Below are 27,271 nucleotides of genomic sequence, written 5' to 3'. Positions count from 1 at the left end.
AATACCATGCCCGACTGTTGGACTGATTTGATTAGATTGTTTATTAGCCACACGACAAATGCTGGTGGAATTTGTTTTTGGTGCAGTATGTTAAACTCACAACGCACAATGCATACATACATGGACATCAGCAGACACTCCACATAATATTGCAAAATAATACAGGAATACATTAGGAAAATAGTATGCAAGCCTGTAGTGTGAGGAAGGTGCTAGAGGGAGGAGTTCAAAGTCCTTATAGCTGTGGGGACAAAGCTGTTGAAGGGTTTAGTCCTAGTGGACAGTGATCTGTAACACCTCGTGAGGGATCCCTTACGAGCCTAGCCCGACCCTCATCTGCATAAGCTTGCTTGTTTTGACGGTCTACCTGGTTATGACCCTCGCCTGCTCTTAGAATTTAGTAAACATGAATGTTTATCTTGTACTGACTGTCTGTGTCAAGCTTCTCTGAGGCATTACAGACCTTATCATACATCAACAACGTGATGTTTAGACTTCATACACAAAATCAATAAATTCCATTCCATTCATTTGGCAAACACTCAAACTGGAAACAACTTACTTTCCAGTAGGTCACAGGACCAGCATACACAATTCCCTTTCTGTGGTCACACACTCACAAGCTTTCACCGATCTGCTAAGTACTCAACAAATAACACAGTTTTACCACTGTTGTTTTTATTTGACAGTGCATCCATTTATTATTAATGATAAATTACAGCAGAAAATACATTTCCGTATTTCAGTAGCACTCAATTAACCTCCTTCACTTCATTAAAAGGCACTTGCACCAGGACTCCCAACAAAATAAAGCACTGTAGTAGAGAAGCATTTTATGCTCAGTCTCCACATTCAGTGGTGTCACCCATACCAGTAAAATGATCAGATGTAATACCTAATCCAACAGACCCTGGTTATAAATATAACATAATGCAGATTAAATAACTTTCCCAGCCAAATAGAGCATTGACACTGATGAATTCCCTCCTTCTGAAAGTTGTTTTCTTATTGAATCTTCATATTTTGGCCTCTAAAGCCCGTTGAGATATGTGAAACTGACTAATTTCACTTGACTAACAAAAGATAAAAATCCTGACAATAATTAATGAATCATCAAAGTTTGAATATTATACTTTATATACTGTAACCAGAAGGACACCTGATGTGGGGGTTGTGTGTTATGTGTTATGCTGTCACTACCATACCAGGGTTCTTTAAAGTTTTAGCTAATTAACCACATGTCCTGAATACTTCCAAGTATGGTATTTCTATATCAGCATCTATCCTTTCTCTTTCTGTAAAATGTGTTAATGACTCATGTTGCTTACAAGCTTACAGAGCAGTGTGATTGACTCAGCGATGTCAGTTACACAGCAATATCACACAAAAGTTTTCTAACATAAGACACTTTAAGCTACTGGTCCTACCAGACCACATAAAGACTGTAGCAGCAAAATACAGTGTTACTGAATTAGAGAGAAAGATTTTTTTTTCAGGAGTTACCTAGGCTCACTTTAAACTGCATTACCACACAATCGTTATGTTATTTTGGAAACACTGATACCAACTTGATATTCATAACACTTCACAGTAGCTCCATTTGTTTTGCTCCTGTGGTGTGTCAGGCTCCTGGCTGGAAGTCTCCTGCTGCAGGAACTGGTCCCAGTCTGGCCTGCGAACTGGTAGCTCTATCTGGAAGTGGTTCCAGAACCTGGAGACCCACAGGACAGATTAAAGTTTAGGACATTTTACAGTTAATGGGCAATGTAAGCACTGAGTGCCGTTGAAGTGGTTAAAGAGTCTGTTGAAGTTAAGCACTAAGAGGAACAGAAATCATTAAAGTATGAGAAATGGAGCTGGAAGTGTCAGCTGAGGAGTAATCACCGAAAACAAATGAACTCTCAATTGAACAATATATGAAAGCAGTGGAAGTGCCAGTCGAAGTGTAAACACTATGACCGCATTTCACAGCCAAAACCTGCAAGTTCAAATGAGATCTACACGTGTGTCTGGAGGAGCTGCACGTGCAAATCAAACAGCTGTGCACGCAAAATATTTTCCGTAGAAGCTCATAAACTGTTTTGCAGTGGCCATCTAACTGACTGACGGACCAGTTTGGCCCAATTATTAAACCAAACAATATACAAAACATTCAGCTATACGATTATTGTATCGAGTCATAGGCTGTATTTACAAGCTTTTGGCATGTCGCAAGTACAAGTTACACTCAAAGTCAAATGTTCTGTGTGATCAGTTTCTTGTTCAATGATGAAATAAATTTTATGGTGTCATTATTGTAGCTGTTTCCATGACTACACATTTGAGATTTTTTCTATAAATTAAAGAACAATTATGAGATTAACTGATCAGTCAATTGACAGAGGTTTTGATAGCAGATTTTGGCAGTGATATGCCGTCATACCAACAGTCGCTGGGTTCAGTGCACTCTGCGCAGCTGTGCACCGTCAAGCAATAAAAAGCTTTCAGTAAATGAGATTAGTGTGTGTACTTGTGGTGGTAGATATCCGGGTCTCGGCTTATGCGGTTCTGGAAGCTCTGTGAAAGAAGGAAGCTAAACTTCAAGGGCCACATGTGTAAACGATGTGTTCACCTTTTTCCACACATGAACTGGCATTTATTTTTTTAGTTAACATTGTGTGACAATATGCGTACTTCCCCATCCTATAGCATATCATACATGCACATGGTTTACAGAGCAAGTGAAATCTGATATGGTGAAGTGGAATTGAAAAATAAGGCGAGACAAATAGTATTCACAAAAATAATTGCGAATCTACTGAATTCTATGCCCTTGTGTGGCTGCTATAAATAGCTAAAGCCATGTGTAACGGTCGTGCATAAGGACGGCTGCTCCTGTGTTGTTGGAGGAATTTGCTGATGATACTTTAAGACAATGATTAGTATTGGTCTGTTGGCTAATGATGATGGTTGTCTTGTGTGCCACTTTAGGTGTCCATATGCAAAAGTTACACACGTACCCTTTAAAGAGTTAGATGATAGAAGATGATACATACCCTTGTCACATCTGTACACTAAATATAAATCTACAGCCAGGAGAAAGTTTAGCTTAGCATAAAGACTGGATGCAGGAGGAAACCACCAAAAAAATCCACCCACCAGCACCATTCCCTAATAACATGTTATATCTTGTTTAATCTGTAAAAAAGTGTAGAAACATCAGTAGTGATTTTATGGAGGTTTCAAGCTGGAACTGGTGCTAGCTGCATTTTATCAAGAAACACACATTACCCCCCATCAAACCATAAAACCTCTTTGGGATTTCATATTTATTTAAGATATTTTACCTCTCTTTTTCCTTTAGTAATTTATAATACATGGTTGTAGATATTTCCAACTGGATTAACTTGTTTATGCTGCTGAGAGTAGTTTGCCTGGTGCTTCACAATGTCTCACCTCTACGTAGCAGTGCTCTCTGTCAGGCCTCTTGCTGGGGAATGACAGATCCATAAAGTCCACCAAGTAGTCGTACCGATCAGTAAGGGGTTCAAAGTCGTCATCTGTCTCAATCACCTTTAATATAAATTAGCATTTTATCAAACAGACATCCACTTTGAACAATTTAGCGACAGAAAGAAAGGAAGTGAGGCTCAGCCAGTAGGACCCATTTCCAGGACCGCTCAAAGCTGGAAGGAAATACAAGAGGTGATAAGGAAACGCACCAGAGTGCTAGCTTTTAAAATGTCTTTGTTGCATGACATGAACTCTACGCATCCATTCAGTTTCTGTTGAGCTTAGTAAGATTGCAAGACCTGCTGTGACATGAACAAGCTCAGCAGCTGCTTCCTATACCTGCCAAATGATGCAGTTGTCCTCTACTTTACTTCAGAATTAACTATCACAACAACTATTAGATTGCTCAAAATGTTATGGTCCCCAAAGAGGATGAATCCTTTTCATGTTGATTGGTCATCCTCTGACTTTTCCTCCAGTGCCACCATAAGTACTTTTATCACCAAATACCCGCAGAACTATTGACACCATTAAGATGGTGACCATGGTAAACATTGTATCCGCTAATTATTAGCATGGTAGCCATCCAAGATGTTAGCGCTGTCATTTTTGAGCATGTGAGCTTGCTGCTGTTTGCTCAAATCATTGCCTTCCCTAAGTACAGCCTCACAGAGCCGCTAGCATGTCCGTAGACTTGCATTAGTTGTTCCCAATGAACATTTGATGATATAATACTGACATTGCCCTTAAGTTTATCTCCTTTTATGTCTACTGATTTAAATTGTTATTGTCTTTCTAGACATTTGTAGTTGGATGGTTTTAAACAGATTGAATTATTATTATTTTTATCATTATCATTATTATTATTATCAGTATATGTGAAGATTCTTATGGGGTTTGATGATGAACATTCAAACCCCTTAAGTTCTCTCCAATTTTATTTTGAAAGACAACAGATGTGAGGTAAAAAAAAAATGCCTGAAGTACATGTAACACATGGTCAGTGGTGGTTCACCCTATATGTTCTTGAACCCCTGGGGTGAATCCAAATATGTTTGTGCCCCTAAAAACCCAGTCACCAGTTTTCATAGGGACTATTTCTTTGTAGAAAAGTTATTTTGAAAATGTTCTGCACGAGGTCTGTGAATTATCCAAAGACATTTTCCAGTGCTTTAAGCACTACATTCAAATCTCTCTCATCTCACTGAAATCTCTTAACTGCATGGCTAAATGTAATTTGTAATTTGTAAAAATGAATTAGTTAAATTTCACCAAATCACTCCTTTGACTTTTTCTTATAGCAGAAAGTACAAGTGTAACAGGAAATGACAACAAAGGTCCCTCCACAAGGCGTCTTCCACACCACGATTCTTAAGTATAACCAAGCACCAGACCAAAGTGTGTAGCCTACCACCACGTGTAATTCATATGCTACAGTGCTCAGAAGAGTTTATGCACAGGAAGAGCCAGAAGTGTCTGCAGTACATGTTAGAAAAGAACAGAGGGGATCTTGCTTGTAGAGTATATTTACCCGCACAACAAGGTTGTAGTTTTGAAAGCCTGCCCAGGTGTAATAAAACTGGATCCAGCTTCGATGTTTAAATATCTCAGAGGTGATGGCGCTGTTCAGTTCATCAACATACAAGTCGAAATCCCAGCTGTCCTTGTAGATTTTTGCACTGGCTGGGGGATTGGTGATGGCTTCACTATGTTTGGTAGTGTAGTAAAGGAAATATTCAAATAGTAGATTACATTTGGAACTTATACGTCTTCATGTGTCAAATTTTATGAGTACATTTGGTTATATGGCAGTTTTCAGTGATAACAGTGGCAGATTTACTATTCAGAAATTGAAGCAATGCAGGGAATTTAGACAAAAAAAGATTTTAGGAAAAATGTAAGATCAGGCTGTTACAGTCTAACATAATCCCTGTGTGAATACTTAGCTTCCTATAGCAGAACATGGACAAGTAGTAGTAGGTTAGATATATGCTTTTTAGTAAGAATTATTTCTATTTTTACAGTAATGCTGATGAGGACTAACTTATGAGTTTGAGAAATGTAACGCTATTTCGGGTAAATCCAAGCTATGGCATTTAGTAGAGGTTCCAATTCTGAATGGGCAACCTCGCAAAATAATGTAACATTAGCCAACAATTTGCTCCTTTGATTTGTAAATTACTCTACATTAGCATCACTGCTGGGGGTAATAATGTTACAACTGAGCAGCCAAACACACTGTGGTTTTAGAAAGGCTAAAAGAAAAGACACCACAAACATTTTACATGTAGAGTTGTTTGTACTAGAGCTGACCGTGCAATTTGGATAATGCCCTTTTATGCTGAGTTTAGTTTCACCATTTAGTTCCGCCATCGCCGCAGCTTTATAGGTGGAAAAGCAAAACTTTGCAAACTTTTTGTTGTGGCAATGTCCACGTGTTCCCACATCTCAGCAGATCTTAACAGAGCGTTATTATATTGAGTAGAAATGACAGCCAAAACTCAACTGTCTGAACACTGCCTTGACATGTATGTTTTATGATTTATCTGTTGTAATGTACTAACTGAGTAAACAGTCTTCGTCCTTTCCCACAGTCAGATGTGACATCAATAACACACAATGCGCTTGAGCTGTTGTCAACCTGTTAGTGGGGTCTCTCAGAGCGAGGCCGAGGTCCAGCACAGCGCCTGGCTTTGGCGTCCATGTCTTGATGTCTGGTGCATGCTTATTGATGAGCGCATTGAGGTCCTCTGCACTGTTTTTAGTATTTGTATCCTTAATGTATCTGTGTACACACACACACACACACACACACAGTAGGAACATATACAAACGATAACTTTTAGATGGATCCAAGAATACCAATATGCCAGCTTTGTACCTGTTACTGTTTAGTCATATTATATTACTTTCCAAGATAAACTGCCTATCAACTATTAACCAAGTCTGACATTATTCAAACCCATTTCTCTTCGGCTGTTAATTATTTATCATCTATTGATATAGTATAAGTCCTGGTCAATCCCTCTGTACAAACTTTACCTGTCTGATGGATGAGCCTCCACAAAATAGCCAGCGAATGGGCAGTAGATCCTCGGCTTCAGGGACTTCACCAGCTGAGCTTTGTAATTCAGCAGCTTCTTCCTTTCATTCTTGACAAACTCTGCCTTCCAGGAATCTGCGTACAGACAAACACCATCATCTTTATGTCAGCGCTGTGGTATACACCAAATTTGATAGACTAAACTGTCAAACTCACGATGTGTCAAAAATATTCCAACTTATCTACACTGCGGTGTGCAGTGATGCGAAATTCCCAAACACTTAGATGAGCCTCACCACTGTATTTCCCTCCATAAAAGGTCATGGGGAATCCAGATGCACCCCCAGCAAAGTCACTCAACATTAAGTCCACATTCAGAGGCAGCTTGCCCCCGTTTGGTCTGGTGCAGTCCACAGTGTTCAGGATCATGTGACCTGTGATCAAAACACTTTTAAACAATCCATCATATGTATGTTGGTATTTAAAATATGAACATCACTGAAAAGCACTAACCTTTATATTCAACGATGATGCAGGTGTCCATTTCAGGATGTACACCATCCATCAGGATCATGAATCTCAGGTGTTCGTCAATCTGACAGAGACCAGGGGACGGATCAGTGAATGGTTACAGTTTTGCTATTTTTTGCTGTAGCGGAGTTTTTTCACTTCTATATTATTATAGCAATTTATTTTATTTAAATATTACTTGAAAATGATTTCAAAATGGCATTACTCTTAATTATTTTGTAATGTCATTATGAAAGGACCAGATGTGAGCAGCAGTTACTTACATCTTGCCAGACACCAAAAGGAACAATGTTGATGTTGGTCAGCTTGACTTGGCTTTGCTCCAAATACCTGTTGCATCAAGACAGAAAAAGGGACATGTGAATAATGGTAACTTAAAATAATAAGATGTAATGGATTAAACTGAGCTCCATGACTTTACTAACCAAAAGACAGGTCTCACTGTGTCACCAACATAAATGGGGACATCTGGCCTCCTCTCTGACAAGACTTTCAGTGTGGGGTAACTAGAAAAGATAGGACAGGTCAGATTACTACATGGCATTATCAGTGGTGGAAAGTAACAAAGTACAAATACTTCACTGTACTTAAGTAGTTTTTTTTGGTATCTGTACTTTACTTGAGTATTTTTACTTTCACTTCTCTACATTTCAAAGCCAAATATCCGACTTCTCACTCAGTTACATTCTAGACGAGACCTCGTTACATTGTTATTAGTCGCCTATGCAGCGCACCTGAGTGGAGCAGCATTGAAAAACAACTGTGAAACTGATAAAGGCCACTTGGCACGAATCAACTTCAGCCAGCTGATGCGACACCGGCATACGCAGTGATAGAAATCAGGTCACTCTCGCACAGAACTGGGTGGCCCCGCCTCACTGCCGTGTCAAAGGTGAAACCGAATGTTTACAGCTATGATGAGAGGGTAAAGAGGGACTATCCTTCTGGGAATGAGAAAAGACAACACTCAATGAGAGTGAACTGCGTGAACGCCAGGTAAACATGTGTTATCTTCTCGCAAACCGTGAGGTCAGCAGATAACATGTAGCCCAATGTTAATGTGCAGCTGCTGTGAATGTCTCAATTCAAGCTTATTACAGAGACAGATTGTTTCAATGGAGGAAGGATTGCAGTGAGAGCACTGTGGTGTCAGGTGTGACTGTGAAGCAATGGCAAATAATTTAAATGACTCCTGAGTCAGGTAGGAGAGCCCCATAGCAGAATCTTTCTTAGGGCCCCAGTAAAGTCAGAACTGGCTCTAGTTAAATGCCATCAGATTTGCAAATAAAGTTACGTGTGTGAAGTTATTCTCTGCTAAAACACCAGGAAGGTTGCTCTTCTTCATCAGTTTCCACTTGTGGGTGCAAATTTCAGTTAACTACGGAAAGAATTTGCCAACTTTGCGGGCACAGATTTTAGTCAGTTGTCAGCTTTCCAGGAGACCTGTTAGTTGATAAAAGTATCTATTTAACAACATTGCCAGAGTTTACCTGAGGTGGTCAGAGTGCATGTGGCTGATGTAGATGAGATCCGCTGAACACAGTCTGTCCAGTGAGTCTGCTGGAGGCTCATGGAGGAGCCACCAGCCTCTGGCAAATGCAGGACCCGTTAGCCAAGGGTCGAACATGAACCGCCTCTGTCCGAGCTGCAGCTCCATGCAGGCATGGGTGAAGTACGTCACCTGGGAGGGAAGTTCACAGTTTCTTATTGACAAAATTTGCAAATGTTTGTCTAAAAAAATGTTAAATATTTTTATGTATGTCAAATCCCTATTGTGTCATAACTCTTCAATAAATATAAATAAAACTTTGTTTAAGTAAGTAAGGAATTTGATTATGTTACAACATAAACATGGAAATGCTGGTTTTAATAGGTGTTTGTGTTAAGCTTTTCTATTGCAATCCTTACATGTCTCCACAAGACAAAATTGTGTCAAAGTATCGCATACTTTCATGTAAAAGTTGTATGCAATATGGTGTTAAAGGTGACTGTTTGAATGGCTTGATACATACTTTCACTTCTCCTTCCTGGAGCTCCAGAGGCTCTCGAGGGTCAGCGAGCCAGGGGTCCATGGGGCTCAACTCGACTAACTGAAGCCCCCCATCATCCAAGATCTCTACTTCTGTGTGTGACATAACATAAATGCTCAGCAGGATTTGCAAATGTGATTTACTTTGTTCTAAATGTTTTTTAAGATAAACACTGACGTTCAAAACAATACAATTCGAACCAACAGGATAAACCTGGGACATGTGATCACAGTGAGAGTACATCTCTCCCTCCCACTGTGTACAAGCCTTTTCCATCTATTCCAGAACCAATCACCATAAAGAGGTGATGACGATTTTGGAAACAAAGGATCCTAATCACTAAGAAAGGTAAAAGCGGGGGAAATATTGCTCCCATGATTTTCACCATGATTCATGGTCAAAAACAGGGCACTTGACCGATGGAAACTGACAAAACTGAGATGACAGAGCCTCACTGACTGAAAAGGCTCTCCACAGTCTGCCGTACTCGGGACTACCAAGACCTGCCTTTTGACCTGCGTTCTTACTTTCGTGGTTGACCATAAGAGAGTGACCTGACCTGTTCTGACACCATGTGGGAAAAAGGGGGCAGAATGAAGACTGAATTACTGATTTCAATAACATTCTAAGAGTTTTTTTCCCTTTAATTCCTTTAATTGTTCCTTTAACTGTTTGCTGTTGCCAGTGGTGGAAACTTGTTCTCTCCTCTACAAGTCTGATCAGCAGATAGCTTAACAGTAACGTTAATGCGCAGCTACAGTGAACCTCTCTGTCTGTCCGTCCTGCTAACCAGCTGAGCAGCGCAGCTCTTGTCTGTCATGTCTTGGTTGCTTGCCAGACTGCGACAGAACAAAGTTGAGTGAAATACAACTATGTATTACGTTTGATAAACGCCGACGGGCCAGGGTGTTTTTAAACTGCAGCTCGGAAAGATGACCGCTCTGCGCGTGAAAATACGTTCATATGCACAAAATTGATTTCACAAATTTGAGCAGGAAACATCCAGACAGGATGTACATCATCTACAAACAAGACAGTTAAATTTAGTTACTTCTCTGGACTAATGCAAGATGGGAAGCAGTGGATTCACGTTGACTATTAAAATGTTGATTAGCTGGACAGACTGGGTGATATGGATGCACATCTCAGTAAATAATACCCAGTCATATAAACAGTATTTTATATTTGAAAATGTATTGAAGGAAACCTGGAGGAGCCAGTTTGAATGGGCCTGATGGAGCTGATAATATTACTATATAGAAAATATCTATAATTTACAGGGGCTATGCTAAAGTTTGTCAGTGGAGTACAAGTGGGATCATCAGCCAGTACAAGCACAGCTGATCCACATCCAGCCTCAGCCAGTACCAGCACAGACCAAGTCCAGATGTCTTTAGCAAGTCACACAGACCCATGTGAAACACATCCAGCCTCAGCCAGTACCAGCACAGCCAAGATGTACTTAAGTATTTTTAAAACCAAGTACTTTTTTACTTTTACTTGAGTAGGTTTATACAGGATGACTTTTTACTTTTACTTGAGTAACATTTTTCATGTGGTAAGTATGAAAATTGAGTACTTCTTCCACCACTGGCTATTGCCTAAGGTAAGGATGGATGATTAACAAGGGTTTGCACTAAAATCTTAAAGTAAGATGGTTGAATCTGCTTCGATGCTAGATTTTGCAACCACTCAGGGTCAAAAATGGAAGGTAAACTGTCTGTGTTATTGGACACTGTGAGCTCCAAGGTTAAGACTCATTCAGAGAGGGCAAATGAGGACATGCTACTGTTAGTTTAGCCAGAGCTATCTTAGAGAGATTGTGGAGAAAAAACAACTACGGACGAACTGAAAATCTCATGCTGTAGTAATCTGTGTTTTTCCTACAGGTCCAGATGTGATCTTACGGTGGATTGAACCAACACCATGTGAATAATTGAAATACTTGTCTTGTAATTGTTGGCATATTAAGTAAAGAGGTTAAAGTTACCTTCACAGCTGTCCTTTGTTGCCATGTCTTAAGGTAATTATGTAATCGTTTTGCTAATTTGACAAACACCCCTGCCTAGTGTAGGTCTAACTCAACCACATAGAAAACGCACATCTTTAACAGATTAAATCAGGAAACTTTTTTAAGTCCCTTCTTAAAACATACTTTTATAGGAGAGCCTTTCCCGATCTTATTTGACTTTATTTGACTTTTATTTTATTCTATTTTACTAATTATATATTTATATTTATCTTAAACGTGCATTTTAGTCTTTTCAATGTTTTCATGCTTTTATCTTGTATTGTTTTTGTATTATTGTCTTTTGGGTATTATGGTCTTTACATTTGTTAAAGCACTTTGTAACTTTTTTTGAAAAGTTCTCTACAAAAAAAAGATTATTATTATTATTATTATTATTATTATTATTATTATTATTAATAAAGTGAGCAGTAATCTTAAGCCAGAGGAGCCAGTCTCTATGCATGCCAAACAGAACAAGTATATCCAGCTGCAGCCTTCAGAAAGTTGACGGAAGTTGAACTTCCAAATATGGTTTGTCCCAGAAGACACTGCGCATAAAACGTGTCCAGCAACAGCTGAATGATACTGTTAATGTTCGTACCGCTGTTATTCTATCAATAAATTCTCAGAAATGTTGTAAAGTTTTAACCTAAATCGAGATACATCTGGCTCTTGATGTAACATTACAGAATATTCTTGGTTTGTGAAACTTAAAATCACTTTGGAAGAAATAAAATATACAACATTGGTATGAATTGAAACATTGCTTTATTATTATCATTAGGCTATTATAAATAAATATTTGCAGGAATTATAGTATAAATATACTATATTGATCATATGTAATTATAGTATAGTAAATATTAAGACATAACATACAGTGATTACTACCTTGACACTTGACACCTCTTTTTTAACGGCTCTTTTTAAAAATTTAACAGCTATGCGTGGGCCGAGCGGTCGAGATGTGTGTTGTGCGCGGTGGCTTCTGGGACAACCCATATATGGAAGTTCAACTTCTGTCAACTTCCCTCACGTGTTTCCAGGCTGCAGCTTGACCCTTCTCAAACAGAAAGGATACAACTCTGGCAGTAACCTTTTCCTCATACAGCATGTGCCAAGCATTTAATTGTGTTGTCCTAAATCGAATCCTCCTCAACCTCCCTCCGCCCAGTCCACTAGTCCACAGGGCCTGGGACGGCCTGCTCACACACAGATATTAATGATACAGCACTGGTGCTAAATGTTCACTCCACCCAAACTTGAGAAATGTAGTTCCTTCAAAAATTGCAGTAGTAAAAGGTGTTAATATGTATTGAAATCACTAATTCCAAGTAACCCATAGATCTTGGTAATTTCTCTGTAGGTGTTCACACACCTGGGAGTCTATAGTAGTCAATAAAGTTAGCTGCGGCCTAATTTACACATGTTGTTTTAGCAAGTCCGTTGTTAGGCAAAGATTGTCTGGCATTAACATATCACACCCTCACAGAAAGAAACGCTCCATCACAGAACAGATCCAAGGTTGTTCCTTTCCAGGATGAATCTTAAATACAAAGACGTTTAATCCAGTGGTGTTGTGAATATACTGTGATTTTTCCCTCGCAGAGCGACGTCCCGTAAGCACCACTACACTCACTCATGCAAACAGCATGCATGTATATGTAATAGAGAGGCTCGGAGATAGAGCAGCAAAGAGGATATTGTGTACACAGATATATAAATTCACAATATAATACAACAACGATTAACAATTAACAACAAATATATGGCCATCTTTGGGAATATTTTCTAATTATACTTTGCGTTAAGGGTACAAATAACTTCCATAATGTAAAAATCTGAGTAGAGCACTATCTACACCTACCAACAATGTCCATAAGGCATCTAATTATGTCCTTGGGTAACTAATAATGAGTGTAAAAACCTCAAGATGATATGAGAAAAAGAACTGAGAGGTACATTTGATAAAGGGAAATGGGGGGAGACTCTTTCCAACAATGGAAAACACATCAGAAAAGCCAGAGGTAAACATACTTCACAGATATTACTAGACCCCAGCAAGACTCAATAAAATAGGCCTAATTAAAGACAGTATTTGGTAGTTGGAAGTGCAAAACAAAAGAAGGCAACTGTATTCATAACCTGTGCTCGACAAATTTTAAGATGTTGGAAAGAGCCAAACACTCGCTAACTGAAAATGTGGAAAGAACAAATGATGTATTTGAGCCATTATATTTTATATAGTTACAGTCTACATCATTTGTGTGGCTATGTAAACTATCCAAATTGTGCCAAATTTTAATTGATCATCTTATATTATTCTACCACAGTGTGTGTTTGTGCAGAGGTGAGCTTAGAACTTTATTTAAAAGCCCTGGCAGCTGTCGTACCTTGGAATAATTTTTTTTAAAACTAAAACTAAATGAAACAAATTTCACCATATTGCATTAGAATTTATAGTTTGTGAACACACCAACTCATTAGTTTTACAGTCTAAAGCATTAGAAATGCTTGATCTAGTTGAATTTCAAACAGCAGTAATTATGTACAAGGCTAGAAACAATCTGTTACCTGTATTTGTGGAACAAACTAAATGAGGAATTGAAGCAATGTCAAAACATATTCCGTTTTAAAAAGATACTTAGTACAAAGAAATTATATTCAAGAGGAACAGAGATGAAGTACAGTTCTAATAATCACCTGGGGTTCTATTTAATTAAAAGAAGTATGTATAGAAACATTGTTGTGTTTGTGTGAATATATGTATGTGAATATAACTATACTTGAACATGTATTTTCTTTGATTATAGATTTATTATTTTTCTAAATGTATTATTTTGTAGTTTGTAGATATGGCATTTAAGGTATAAAAGGGTAGGAGTACATAAGTTTTGCTTCTTCCATGTCCTTTTTGCACATGTAAATAGAGGTGTTTAAGGTAGAGGTGTTTGCCAAAGCTTCCATGATTCACTTCTACACACTATTCCTCTCCAGATGCACAAAATGACATATGTGTTTAAGGGAAAGAATAAAAAACACCATCATTATTAAGGTAAAGTAGGCTAGTTTCTTTTCCATGTTAGCAGATGAACCAAATGACCTATTAATGAAAGAACAACTTGCTGTCTTCTTCCATTATGTTCACAGTGGAATTACTTAGGATCGAGCAATCGGTACCTACCATATAACAGACCTTGGCACAGAAGCACTGGCTAAGGCTATCTGTGAGGACTTAAAGAGGTCATATTATGCTAATTTCCAGGTTTAAAATCATATTTAGGAGTTGTACCAGGTTCCATTTGCTTTCACATGGTTTCATTTTCTAAGAACACCATGTTTTTGTCATACTGCACATTGCTGCAGCTCCTCTTTTCACCCTGTGTGTTGAACACTTGGTTTTAGCTATGGAGTGATGCATTTTGCCTGTACAAGATCTTTGTTGGGAGTTGCACATGCGCAGTTCCTAGTTAAGGACAACTTGCCAATCAGAAGCAGAGTAAGGCGGGTCGTGTGAAGCCGGTAAACATGGCTTCGCTTCAGCTGTACATGTTCCTTAGCGGCACAGACTGGAGCGAGATTTTCAGAGTGAGGAGTTATTAATCTGTAACAAATGTATCTTTCTTCCATAAAGTTTTAACTGAGCTCTGTCTCTACATCACAGGAACAACTTTATGTCCATTGACTGCCTGGAGGGTAGCTAGTGTTTGGAAGGGAGAGGAGAGGTTTGTGCTGCAGCTCACTGTTTTTCCACCGGTGTTTTGAGGGAGTAGCTGCTTGGCGAGCGTTATGATGCTCATTTTGCTGTGATGTCACAGGGATGAAAGGGAAAGGCTGGACTACAAATGAGCTGTTTTCAGGTAGTTCAGAGGAGTGTTTTCTGTGGGAGAACTCCCTTTGGGCTGGACTTTGGGCTTCTTCGCTTTGCAAACCTTTTACATGCATAAAAAGATATATAACTATAAAGGAGAGGGAAAAGCCAAAAAGCATAATATGACCTCTTTAATGAATCAAGGCATATGGCTTTGTGTGGGACAATGCTATGTAGGGTGTGAAGTGTGAAGGTGTAACTACAAGAATAATGCCACATTGCAGTGTACATCATATGGACTATCAGAGAAGCTTCAGACATGGGGCCCGGCCATCCCAAAAGTTGCACACTCATTCTAAGTACAAAGGCCTAATGCAATGTGGTCGTACGATGAGTGGATTTTCCAGAAAAATGGGCTTTCTGAGAAACAACCCTTGGCCAAAAGGAGCAGCGAGAGTACAACAAGTGTAAAACCAAATTACTCGGTTTGTAACAGAATCCACCATAAGACAGCAAGAGGTTGGACAGCACAATAGACCCTTCTTTGAAATCCTCGGCTGGTTGCTTTATGCTATCCAGGCATTTGATAGGTCGTCCCCCAGGTTTTTGGAAGTGATGATGGCTTTTACCAATGCATAGAAAACCCAAAGAGCCATTAAGGATCTAGTATTCTTGACTGAGAACGATAATGATGATGAGAAGGACGTCTTGTCCACCTTGAACAAGCTCAACTCTGAGGGCATTTTCAGAGGTTAGCAAGCTCTTCCACATTGCTGCAACATTGACTGTGTCTACTGTGTCAAATGTGAGATAATTTTCTAAAAACTATCTCAGAACAATGAGTGATGACAGATTAACATATTGTGGTTATGGCTGTGGAATTTACACTGGTAAACACAAACATGGATAATCTATTGACAGGTGTTGCCCAGTTAAGGCCTAATAGACCAAACAGCAGAAGATGGTAATGTCTACCTCGTCTGATCTGCTGATCTAACATTTGTGTTGCCCAAAGAAGAAATACTGTGAATGCCTACAGCAACCTGCAGTTATTTTATGAATTGTACTATAGTTAACCATTGTTGGCTTTGTCAAAGTGTGTTGGCGTTACGTAAGAAACAAGTATGCAATTAGACGTTATTTAATTTGTGGACTGTAAGGCTTAACACTGACTACCTGTTTTGTTGTGTTCTGTTGGACCTGTGAACTGTGACCTGTGAACTGCAGGTGCCTGGACAGCAGAGACATTTCTGAGAGGCAACTCGGACTTTAAGTACCACTTCTTGAAACTGAAAGTATTTCACTGTATGGTCATTGTATGCATACATACACTTACATAGGTCCATTGGTTTGGTAGTGTGTTACATTATTTTTCCAAACAGCCTGTACAAATGATGTTCACAAATGATAATTTTTTCAAACATGTAGAAGCCTGAAATCAACCTTGAGAGGCTAACTACTTTGAAATAACATGAAATGTGCCTATTTTTGTGCCTGTGTTTGCTGCGTTTTGATAACTCCTTGTTTATGTACTAGAAATTAGCATATTAAGTGTGATTTATACTCCTACGGCGTAGCCATGCATTTATGCTTATGCGTCGGTGTCTCCGTCCCAAGTTAGCCTGCTCGGGCGGCAAAAGTCAACACAGTGGATGCTGTAGCCAAACGCAAGTTGGCGGTGTAATTGCAGAATGATGGAGACACTGATATATTCCCACCTCCGGTATCAAATCCATATTATTTGTGGTCATTACTTTATGAGATATGCACTGTTAGTCTTCAACCCCGTTACGGACTCTCTGGAAGCTGTCTGAATATGATTATAAAATGCATTTATCATGAAATCAACATTTTCCTATTTATCAATTGTCCCTCACACTTATTCAGTAATTGCAAATATAAAAATTATATAAAATCTCATACTTTTTCTTTACTAAAGCCTAAAATTGGCACTTTTTGTGAAAGCAACTTTATAAGTTTTTATCAAATATGTGGTGGTTTAACTTCAGAATTTCAACTAAAATCAGTATTCTTATGATAGCTCTAACCATTTCAGAAAGAGTTCCACCAATATGAAATTACGTTTTCATAAACTTAATGAAATTCACTGTATCATTTTCTATAAACATTGTATTTAATTGTGTAACCATTTAAGTTGTATTAACCCAACTGCAATTTTTTATTCATCCTAGGAAATTGAGGACATTTTGGCTGGTCCTCACTTCTTCAAAAGACTGTTTAGGGGTTCAGGTTAGAGTCAATCTTAGAATTGGATTTAGGTTAGGGTAGGGGTTGGGGTTAGAATAGATAGAAGTATAAGTGTGTGTGTGTGTACACAAGGTTACAAGGTAGATTTATTTGTCATTTTACAGCACAGGGTTGTATAATGAGATGAAGTTTGTAGTTCCCTTTATGGTACTCGCAAAAAGCAAACACTATATACAATTATTATATACACTAGATAAGTGGATATTAGTCTTCTTAAGTTTCCTTGAGTGTAGTGGTGATGGCGCAATGGATAAGACGCATTCCTTTGGTGTGAGAGACCCGGCTTCAATTCCCCACTGTTCCCCATCCACCAGTGTCCCTGAGCAAGACACTTAACAGACATATATAGCAATTGTAAGTCGCTTTGGATAAAAGCGTCAGCTAAATGTAAATACAGCCAATTCTGAGCTTTCTTTATCAGTGTGGTAAACTCACAGATGAACCAGACTCCTTGATGCTTGTAGATAATGTGATATGATTAAATCAAACATCCAATCTCACAACTCTGTTATGATCAAAAAAGTACAGGGCTGAGTGTGACGGGGTTTTGATTTTTTCCTCTAGATGGCCACTGCTCTTAATGTGGTGAATATCAGGAGAGCACATAGTCTGCATACGATTAAGAAACTGTTGAAATAACAAAGATAATTTTAACAAGTAATGGTTTTCTGTGTTTCATTCAAGTCGTTAAGCTTGATGACCACAACATCACAAAATAAATGACTAAAATATAATCTAAAAGAAGGTGGTAACTTGCCTGTCTCTGCACAGTGTTGTTCAGAAGATGTTGATGTCACATAATCATCACATCATTATTCTTATGGGGAGGGATTTGTGTAACGGGTTTGAGGGTTTACTGAGATACAGACTTAATAATGTGATTTTAATGAATAATCATTAACATTAACAGCAAAAAATCACAGATAGACGTTTATGTAAATGGTAAAATGTATGGACTTTTAAAAAATTGTATTAGTCATATCCCAAGTATACTTTCACAGAAGGTCATGAAGGATATGACAAAATAGGTGGTGTCAACTGAAACAACAAGACAATTGTTGATATAAAGATAAAATGTATGTAATGTTTTTAAACTTTATTAAAGGGGACTTTTCAATTGATATAAAAAGCGTTTAAAAGATTAGGTTTTGATGACCCACAAATTAAAATACACTGAAAATGGTCAGAGGGACTCAATTCTCAGTTTTGTGGACTGACTCACAATTTTGAGGAGGTGCAGGTGACGTCGTAGGGTACAGGGCCACGCAATTTTACTCAGAAGTATAAGTCACACTTAAGTCAATGCATTTCTTTATTAACATTATAACTTCTGGATGTCATGTCACATTGCCATACTTTCACTTTGGCTGAAATAAGGCCCCCTACAAGAACACAAATGTTTCTCCCCAAGTTAGAACTATGCTATAAGTTAGTCACACAACTTACCTAACTCGTCCTGCAGAAAGCTGTCTGGTGGGTTCACATATTTCATTGTTGACACATTTAACTTCCAGTTGTGTTTAGTGCATTTAACAGTCCTGTGAAAACAGAGCAGCCAGTCTGTAATGGCAACTTCAACCACCACCACAAACACATTATATTCCCTGATATGTGATTCTGACAGAATGCCCACCTGCCGTCCAGGTCCTCTATGTCTTTGATGAATAACCCTCCTTGGTGTTTGCATTGGTTCTTGCATGCTATAAGGCCATTGTTGCTCTTGTATATGATGTAACATTTGCCATCCTTTGGGTTTTTCTTGAAATTGACTCCCTGTTTGAGCAAGCCGACTGCTTCAGTGTCCAGCGATAGCAAGACATTTGATCTTTGAGAAGTCATTCTTTCTAAAGAAAAAAATTCAATTTTAAATGGAGTTCAAAACATTGTTGTTAGCACACAGTGGACATTGTGGAAACCAATTTTAATGTCCAGATAGCATCCCGATGTTCAGGCAATAATTCGGAACTCCTGGCCTTCTTGTGGCTCTGACAAAATGGATGTGAGCCTTCAAATCAGGGCCTTTTTTGGCAAAGATGCGGTGCACTCCGCTGTGTGTAATCTAGATGTGACCCATGTGTATACATGGATAAAAAGAATACGATATATACATACGCAAACACAAATACACGTTTAAAAGAGAAAGAAGGAGTACAAGGTTAAAATCTTAATCAGAAGTATTAAAATAAGAAACTAACTTTGGGATGCTGGCGCTGATAGCCCATCACTTAAATAAACAGCTCAGCTATTAAATATCTTGGTATCCATGTTTCATCTAACCTCATGGACTATTTACACTCAACTTTACTCCGTTACTTCAAATTATTAAAGATGACTTAAGCAGATGGAACAACTACCTCTACGCCATGACCCCTTTCACTCCTCTCCTCACCTCTGGGCATGCACTCGCTTTTTAAGTCAATCACAACAGCATTTTAGTGGGAATATAAAAAACCCAGAATCAAATTCGCCACCATACCAAACCTTAAATGCCTTGGTGGCCTAAACGCCCCAAAGATTGCTACTTTTGATTCTCCCCAGAACACTTCCTTTCCTTCATTCTGGAGACATTTTCTGCTCCAATTTATAGTGGAAACATCTTTATTTATATAAAGGGAAACAAAACAAAAACTTCAGCTGGCAGGCGACAAGTCATAAATATAAAAATAACAGATTATAAAACAATAATAAGCAGCTTGTTTATTTTGTAGCTTTAGTTAAATTTTTTTTGGACAATACACATTTGTTTGTTCTATATTTAAATTGCAATGTATGTTTTCTTGTTGTGCAAATAAATCTTTCTCAAAGAATGGAAGCTATTTTTCAGAACATTTTTAACAAATAACACCTATGTATCGCACATTGGAGAACATGTAACAATTACAACAGAGTTGTTTGGAAAACAGAATTATTTTGCTGTTGTTATGCGAATAAAGCAGCAGATAAGTAGGTTGCTGTTCACTGTTAGAGAAAGAGGAAGCAGTACAAGAAAGCATGTGAGAAATGAACGACAAGCTGCAAAAACATAGCATGTTAAGAGACACCTACCTTCTTTCTCAAGGCTCTAATCCCTGTAGTTCAGCATTTCTTGTTGGAGCTATTATCTGCATGCTCAGTGTCAGTCACTATTTATCAGAGGTGTAGGGGCAGTGAGTTGGGTGGGGACATTGTGACGTGTTGTAATTGCCCCTCCCCAAATGGGACCTCAGAACTGCACTTGTTCTGTGAGTAACACTTATTTTTTATGTCCTGAGACAAAATGTAAATATAGTTGTAGAAAAGGTGGCTCCAAAACAGTATTTAAAATACCAAAAAGCTCTCCAGCATCCCCTAAAATGGCATTTTCCTCTTGTCCCACCTTCTTGATGACCAACTTGCAACACTTTAAATAAGTTTTAATGCAGAGTAACTGTTAGCTTCCTTCAGGGAAATGTAGCAAGCTAAGCTACAGTAACATGGCAAAACATTTGTCGGCTAAACATGTCACATACAGGTCCTTGTATGGCGGTGGGGTCACTTGTCAATAAAAGAACCTTGAAAAGCTATTTGATTCAGAAAACAGCGACGTTAAACCCACGCTTAGAAATGTAGTTAAACTAGTAGTGGCATTACATGAAAAGAAGCTACTCTCCAACACTGGTCTGGCAACATTTGTGCAATTAGCATTGATTTGCAACCCCAGGCTACTCTAGAGTTTCAGGGTTTTACAGTTTTGCATCACTGTCAGTTTACTCAGAAGAGACAATCTATTGTGTATAGCAGCGGTTCCCAGACTTTTCAGCAACACACCTCCTTCTACATCTTGACCGGGTTGCTGCACCCCAAAACCCCCTCTCTCTCAAGGTTATATATAATTGTATATATATATATATATACTGTGGTTTAAACTATTCAATTTTGCTCATAAAGAACCAGATGTAACCAGTAATGGGACACACCTTCCAAAAAGTATGTCTTGTCAGTTCACAGAGTATTTTGGCAAATGTTAGACAAACCTTTGTGCTCTTTTTAGTCAGCAGTGGTTTTCGCCTTAAAACTCTCCCATGGAGGCCATTTTTGCCCAGTCTCTTAGGCCCAATCCCAATGTCCCCCCTAAGCCCTGAACCCTGAACCCTCACAGACTTTACCAATTTCACTTGGAAATTGATTGAGTTTAAGAGGCTGCAAGGACTCAAAATGCTGTAAACAGGAACGAGACAGCCCTTTGCCACTTTATCACATTACCTTGACGATGCTGAAACATGTTGCACACTTTTTGTGTTTTGTTTTTGCCTTATTTTTAAATCAATAAACTATTTTTGGTCAAATAGCATCATTAAGCAAAAACTAAAATAAATAGTTGAATAAACTAAGTGTGTAATAAGGTGATTGCATTCCTCTGACTTCATGTGTTCTATGCAGCATCTTAAGTTAAGTAAACTTTCAACATTTTTAACATCAGCGTAGATGTCAATGCTTGTTTGTTTACTGTTTTCTTCTTCTCTTATAACGCGGATTTGCCGTGATATTTCTCTCGCTTCCAAGCTTCCCCTGGTTACCCCTGTGTTTCACGTCATACTGCTATGAACTGTGGGCAATTCCCTCAGCCAAATTCTGCAGAAATGCAGACTTACAAAAAGGGTCTATAAAGGGCTCAAATTGTCCGCGAGAGAACCCTTGCGCACTTGACCATTTGACAGTGGGTCAGCCCTGCGCCCTCACAGACTTCCGGGGAACGGGTCTCAAAGTCTGTGAGTCTGTGAGGGTGGACATTGGGATTGGGCCTTACTTATTGTTGACTATGACCTTAACTAAGGCAAGTAAGGCCTGCAGTTGTTTAGATGTTGTTGTGGGTTCTTTTGGGACCTTTTGGATGAGTTGTCAGTGCGCTCTAGGAGTAATTTAGCGGATGCGTTGGCGTCTGTAACTACCTGTCAGAAGCTCCGTCTTAAACCTGACTCTGATCTACTTTTACGTTACATTTTTTATATCCTTTTTATTTAACTTAAGTTTTTAACAAAAAGATTGCTGACCTTATGGAAGACATCCGATGACTTTCAGAGGAACTCAAAGAGACTGGCTTTATGGATGTCGCTTCAGTACAAGCCAAACAGATTGTTTCTCTTAGCGCAACCGCTAACATCCAGGACACCACGCTATGGGACCCCTCTACCCTTCCAAGGCTTTCCTCCTGCTCGACTCCGAAGCATCAGTCAACCTGGGTCCATGGGTGCAAGAGAGGCTCGGACGGGGCTGCCTCTCCTCCGCACATCGGCCTCTCCAACCGCTATGAAGCCCTGTCTGACGACAAATTCTGGTTGCAAATGAATGACTATAGCCAGCTAGCTGAACTGCGTCCGCCTCAAAATGATTGAGTCAACCATGTTGATGACCCCACCAATGCTAATGCAACTGAATTTTTAAACATGTCCAACTTCAAACAACATGTCAAAGGGCAAACACATAACTGTGGTCATACACTGGACTTGGTTTTTAACCTGGGTGTGATCATTTCCTCGGTGGAGTTAGTGGACATGACCATATCTGAACACAGATGTATTGTTTTTAGCTGTGATTCGCCTGTTACTCATGCCTCCTCAGCAAGCTCCGTGTGTTCTCGCATCTTTAATGAACAAAGCGTTTCAAAGTTTTGCACATTCTTCAGAGCCAAAGCCAACACCTGTCTGATTCCAACACCAACAATCTGGTCGATCACTTCAATCATATCTGATTGTTGTCACTAAATATTACTGTCTCCAAGTCCATTAGTCTGAAGGATTTATTAATTAACTACAATGGTTAAGGATGCGAGAACACACTATTTTTCTGAACTCATTACTACACATAAACACAATCCCAGGTTTCTGTTTAAGACTGTGGATCAGCTGGTAAACCCAACCCCTCCTTGTGCCTCAGCTGGAAGTAATGATGACTGTGAATTGTTTTTATCTTATTTTACCAATAAGGTGGTGTCAATCAGAGCCTCTATTACCCCAGCGGCCTCTTACTCAGAGGTTCCTCACCAGCAACAAGAGAGTTTTAACCAGTTTTATCCCATCGACTTGTCTGAGCTTTTAAAAACAGTATCACAAATGAGAGTGTCCTCCAGCCCACTTGATGTAATACCTACAAAGTTTTTACTGAAAGTAATAGATTCTGTTGGGCCCCATTTGATCTCTGTTTTTAACAGCTCTACTGGTTGTGTCCCTGATTATTTTAAAACGGCTTGCCTGAACCCGCTTTTAAAGAAACCTGCTTTAGATCCCTCCCTCCCACAAAAGTTTTAGACCAATTTCAAAACTGCCTTTTATTGCAAAGATTCTAGAAAGAATTGTGTCCAAACAGCTGCTCACTGTACTGGAAAATAACAAAATATTTGAAAAGTTTCAGTCTGGTTTCAGGAAGTACCACAGCACTGAGACTGCCCTGCTTAAAGTCACCAATGACCTTTTAATGTCTGCTGATGAAGGCATGTGCTCAGTCCTTGTACTCCTGGACCTTAGCGCTGCTTTTGACACCATTGATCACAACATCATGTTAGACAGACTGAGGCACTGGGTGGGGATCTCTGGTACGGCCCTAGAATGGTTTTCATCCTACCTGTCAAATGGGAAGTTTTGCGTGTCTGTAAACAACTATGTCTCTTCGTTATGTCCAGTTAAATATGGTGTGCCTCAGACTGACTACTGATGACACACAAATATACTTGCCCGTCGGATCCACAGACCCTGGAATGCTGAGTTCACTTAACAACTGCCTTTGTGAAGTAAAAAAATGGATGTCAAATAATTTCCTCCAGCTGAACTCAGACAAAACAGAAATCCTGGTCATCGGGTCTCAGCAGATGGCAAATCAAATACTGCCATCTGCTGGTTCCCTAGTAAATCACATTAAGCCTGTGGCAAAGAACCTTGGTGTTTGGTTTGATAGTAATTTAAATTTCGAGCAGCACACCACAAAGCTTGTTCAATCATGTTTTTATCAACTTAGAAATATAGCAAAAATTCGATCTATGTTAACTTTTAAGGACACCGAGACCATTTTATACGCCTTCATCTCATCACGCCTGGATTATTGCAACAGCCTTTTCACCTGTTTAACCCAAAAATCTATTGATCGACTCCAGACTGTCCAGAACTCAGCTGCCAGGCTTTTAACCAGAACAAAGAAATATGACCACATTACTCCTATTTTAGCTTCATTACACTGGCTCCCAGTATGTTTTAGAACTGACTTTAAAATTCTATTGATCACTTTTAAAGCTCTTCATGGCCTCTCGCCTTGTTATATTTCTGACCTTTTAGTCCCATACACACCAGCACGTACCTTGAGATCCTCGGGCAGAGGTCTGTTGTCTGTTCCAGAGTCTCAACTGAAAACTAAAGGGGACAGAGCGTTTGCTGTCAGGGCCCCGAGGCTCTGGAACAGCCTGCCTGAGGAAATCAGGTCAGCTGAGTCAGTGAACTCTTTTAAGTCCCTTCTTAAAACATACTTTTATAGGAGAGCTTTTCCCGATCTTATTTGACTTTATTTTATCCCTTTTATTTTATTGTATTTTACTAATTTTATATTTATCTTAAACGTGTATTTTGGTCTTTTCAATGTTTTCTTGCTTGTATTGTTGCCTTTTGGGTATTGTTGTCTTTGCACTTGTTGAAGCACTTTGTAACTTGTTTTGTGGTGCTCTACGAATAAAGATTATCATTATTATTTTTAATTTCGGGAGATGGGCCACTCCTAGGAAGGCTCACTGCTGTTCCAAGTTTTTGCCATGGATCATGGCTCTTACCGTGGTTTGCTGGAGTCCCAAAGCCTTAGAAATGGCTTTGTAACCCTAGACTGATAGATGTCAACAACTTGTTTCTCATTTGTTCTTGAATTTATTTAGATCGTGGGATGATGTGTTGCTTTTTGAGATCTTTTAGCCTACTTCACTTTGTCAGAAGGGTTATGTTTAGATGATTTCTTGATTCAATAGGTTTGGTAATAAGTAGACCTGGGGGTGGCTAGTAAAATTGAACTCAGCTTTCTAATTTTTAACTAAAATCTGTAGGTCAACCTGACAAGTTGAATTAATATTTAAACAACTCCACCAAAGAAGCAATTCTATTGCTGTTTTTTCTTTTTTTGCATACACCTCCAGTTAGTTGTTATTCATTTTGTTTTCAACTGACAATGACATAACATTTTCTTAATTATAATGATGCTTAGTAGATCAACAAACAGTGTTCTTGCTTTTTAAAATGTGATTAGGTAAAATATACATATATATCCATTGTGATAAAGCTTTCACAACACCATGTTTAGACTTCTGACACCAAAGCATTAAATTCCATTATTTTCATTTGGCAGACACTTTGTCCAATGCGACTTACAATAAGTGCATTGAAACTAGAAACCACTTCCACTTTTTAGTAGGTCACAGGACCAGCACACACAATATCTGATAAGTGCTCAACAAAGAACAACATATTTTTACCACTATTGTTTTCAATCGACAGTGCATCCATTTATTATTAATGATAAATTAATATATAATGATATAGTTGTAGTATTGAACATTTGTATATTGTGATCCTTCACTTAAAGGGGTACAGTAATCATTTAGCTGACACTTTTATCCAAAGCGACTTACAATTGCTATACATGTCAGAGGTCACCTGCCTCTGGAACAACTAGGGGTTAAGTGTTAAATGTCTTGCTCAGGAACACACTGTGTTCTGTGATATCTCACAGTGGGAATTGAACCCACACCAAAGGCAAGCATCTTATCCATGCGCCATCTGCTCCATATGCTAATTTAGCTGATTAACTACATAAAACACATACTTTACTGTTCCGTGTATGGTAATTCTATATTCTATATTATCTTTCTGTAATTTTTTTTAATGACTCATCTTGAATTCTGAACCTGCCCATCATGTAAAATGTTTAATTTTTATATATTGGATGGAAGAAAATTGAACACATACAGGAAAGGTGTCTCCAGGTGATGTGTGCTGTTCTTATGTCTTTGTGAAAACAAAGCCAACAAAAATGTTTAAATGTTTTTCTGTGACATGCTGAAGTAAAAAGTCAAATTGACTGGGTAATGTCAGTTACACAGCAATATCACACTAAAGTTTTCTAACAGCAGCTACCATAAGCTACTGGTCACACCAGACAAAATAAAGACTGTAGCAGCAAAATAAATTGATCAAGTTGATGAATTGTGTTATTGCTCTTGAATTTTAATTCCCATTTGTAAGAAAAAGATTTTTTATCAAAAGTTCCATAGGCTCAATTTAAACTGCATTACCACACAATGATAATGTTATTTTGAGAATGTAAAATTGGTCGCAACTTGATGTTCACTGTGATAGATTGTAACTAAATGAGTCTGTTTAGTGATTTTTTTATACCATGTAAGAATTGATGGATACATGCTAAATCAGAGTTATGGTCCTTTAAAGACAGATGGAAATAATTGAGCCATGTGTCAGTTTATCTCATGTGTTTTTAGCTCTTTTTTCTGTTTCACTCTTCGCTTGTTTTCTCAACGTGCAACCTAATCAAAGAAGATGTAATTACCTGGCTGGTATGTAAGTTAAATTGTGAATGTAAATTAAACAGAACCAAAACAGTTACTTGATTTCCACACACCAATAATCCATATTCATAACACTTCACAGTAGCTCCATTTGTTTTGCTCCTGTGGTGTGTCAGGCTCCTGTTTGGAAGTCTCCTGCAGCAGGAACTGGTCCCAGTCTGGCCTGCGAACCGGTAGCTCTATCTGGAAGTGGTTCCAGAACCTGGAGACCCACAGGACAGATTAAAGTTTAGGACATTTTACAATTAATGGGCAATGTAGGCGCTGAAAGATGTTGAAGTGGTTATTGCACTAAGAGGAACAGAAATCATTAAAGTGTGAGAAATGGAGCTGGAAGTGTCAGCTGAGGAGTAATCACCGAAAACAAATGAATTGAACAATAACAATAAAAAGCAGTTGAAGTGTAAACACTATAATGACATTTCACTGCCAAAATCTGCAAACCCAAATGAGATCCACAGGCATGGATGTAAAGGAGCTTTAAGTGCAACTCAAACAGCACTTGCAGAATATCCCGCGC

At 38.7% G+C, this 27,271-nt stretch overlaps 2 protein-coding genes across 2 annotated transcripts in view; both read right to left on the bottom strand.

Moving 5' to 3' along the window:
- Positions 1–67: 67 nt before the first annotated feature.
- On the bottom strand, positions 68–26,897 carry LOC119918133 (cytidine monophosphate-N-acetylneuraminic acid hydroxylase-like). Its single transcript, XM_038738685.1, has 14 exons — positions 26,805–26,897; positions 18,820–19,030; positions 18,633–18,724; positions 9,079–9,188; positions 8,557–8,747; positions 7,492–7,572; positions 7,330–7,396; positions 7,049–7,130; positions 6,832–6,969; positions 6,535–6,670; positions 6,134–6,277; positions 5,024–5,198; positions 3,436–3,552; positions 68–1,711 (listed from the first exon to the last, which is right to left on the bottom strand). Exons 2-14 carry the CDS (start codon positions 19,023–19,025, stop codon positions 1,622–1,624), a joined length of 1,629 nt encoding a protein of 542 aa, XP_038594613.1. The 5' UTR covers positions 19,026–19,030; positions 26,805–26,897; the 3' UTR covers positions 68–1,621.
- Positions 25,388–27,271, bottom strand: part of LOC119918134 (cytidine monophosphate-N-acetylneuraminic acid hydroxylase-like) — a 51,657-nt gene continuing 49,773 nt past the window's right edge. The window contains exon 15 of the mRNA XM_038738686.1: positions 25,388–26,953. Within this exon, the coding sequence (XP_038594614.1) occupies positions 26,818–26,953 (136 nt within the window). The 3' untranslated portion in view covers positions 25,388–26,817. The remainder of the gene's footprint in view (positions 26,954–27,271) is intronic.

Source organism: Micropterus salmoides, unplaced genomic scaffold (genome assembly GCF_014851395.1).
Source record: "Micropterus salmoides isolate LMB-PRFRI ecotype aquatic unplaced genomic scaffold, ASM1485139v1 Ms_hic_scaffold_23, whole genome shotgun sequence".
In the NCBI taxonomy this organism is placed as follows: Eukaryota; Metazoa; Chordata; class Actinopteri; order Centrarchiformes; family Centrarchidae; genus Micropterus; species Micropterus salmoides.
This window is presented reverse-complemented; position numbering and strand designations above follow the sequence as displayed.

Excerpts from the sequence above, each read along its gene's own strand:
- LOC119918133 (XM_038738685.1), bottom strand. The coding sequence starts at position 19,025 with ATGACTTCTCAAAGATCAAATGTCTTGCTATCGCTGGACACTGAAGCA. Across the intron at positions 8,748-9,078 it reads TCCAGGAAGGAGAAGTGAAA|GTGACGTACTTCACCCATGC; the intron begins GTATGTATCAAG and ends CTTCCCTCCCAG. Across the intron at positions 5,199-6,133 it reads CTGAGAGACCCCACTAACAG|TGAAGCCATCACCAATCCCC; the intron begins GTTGACAACAGC and ends TACCAAACATAG.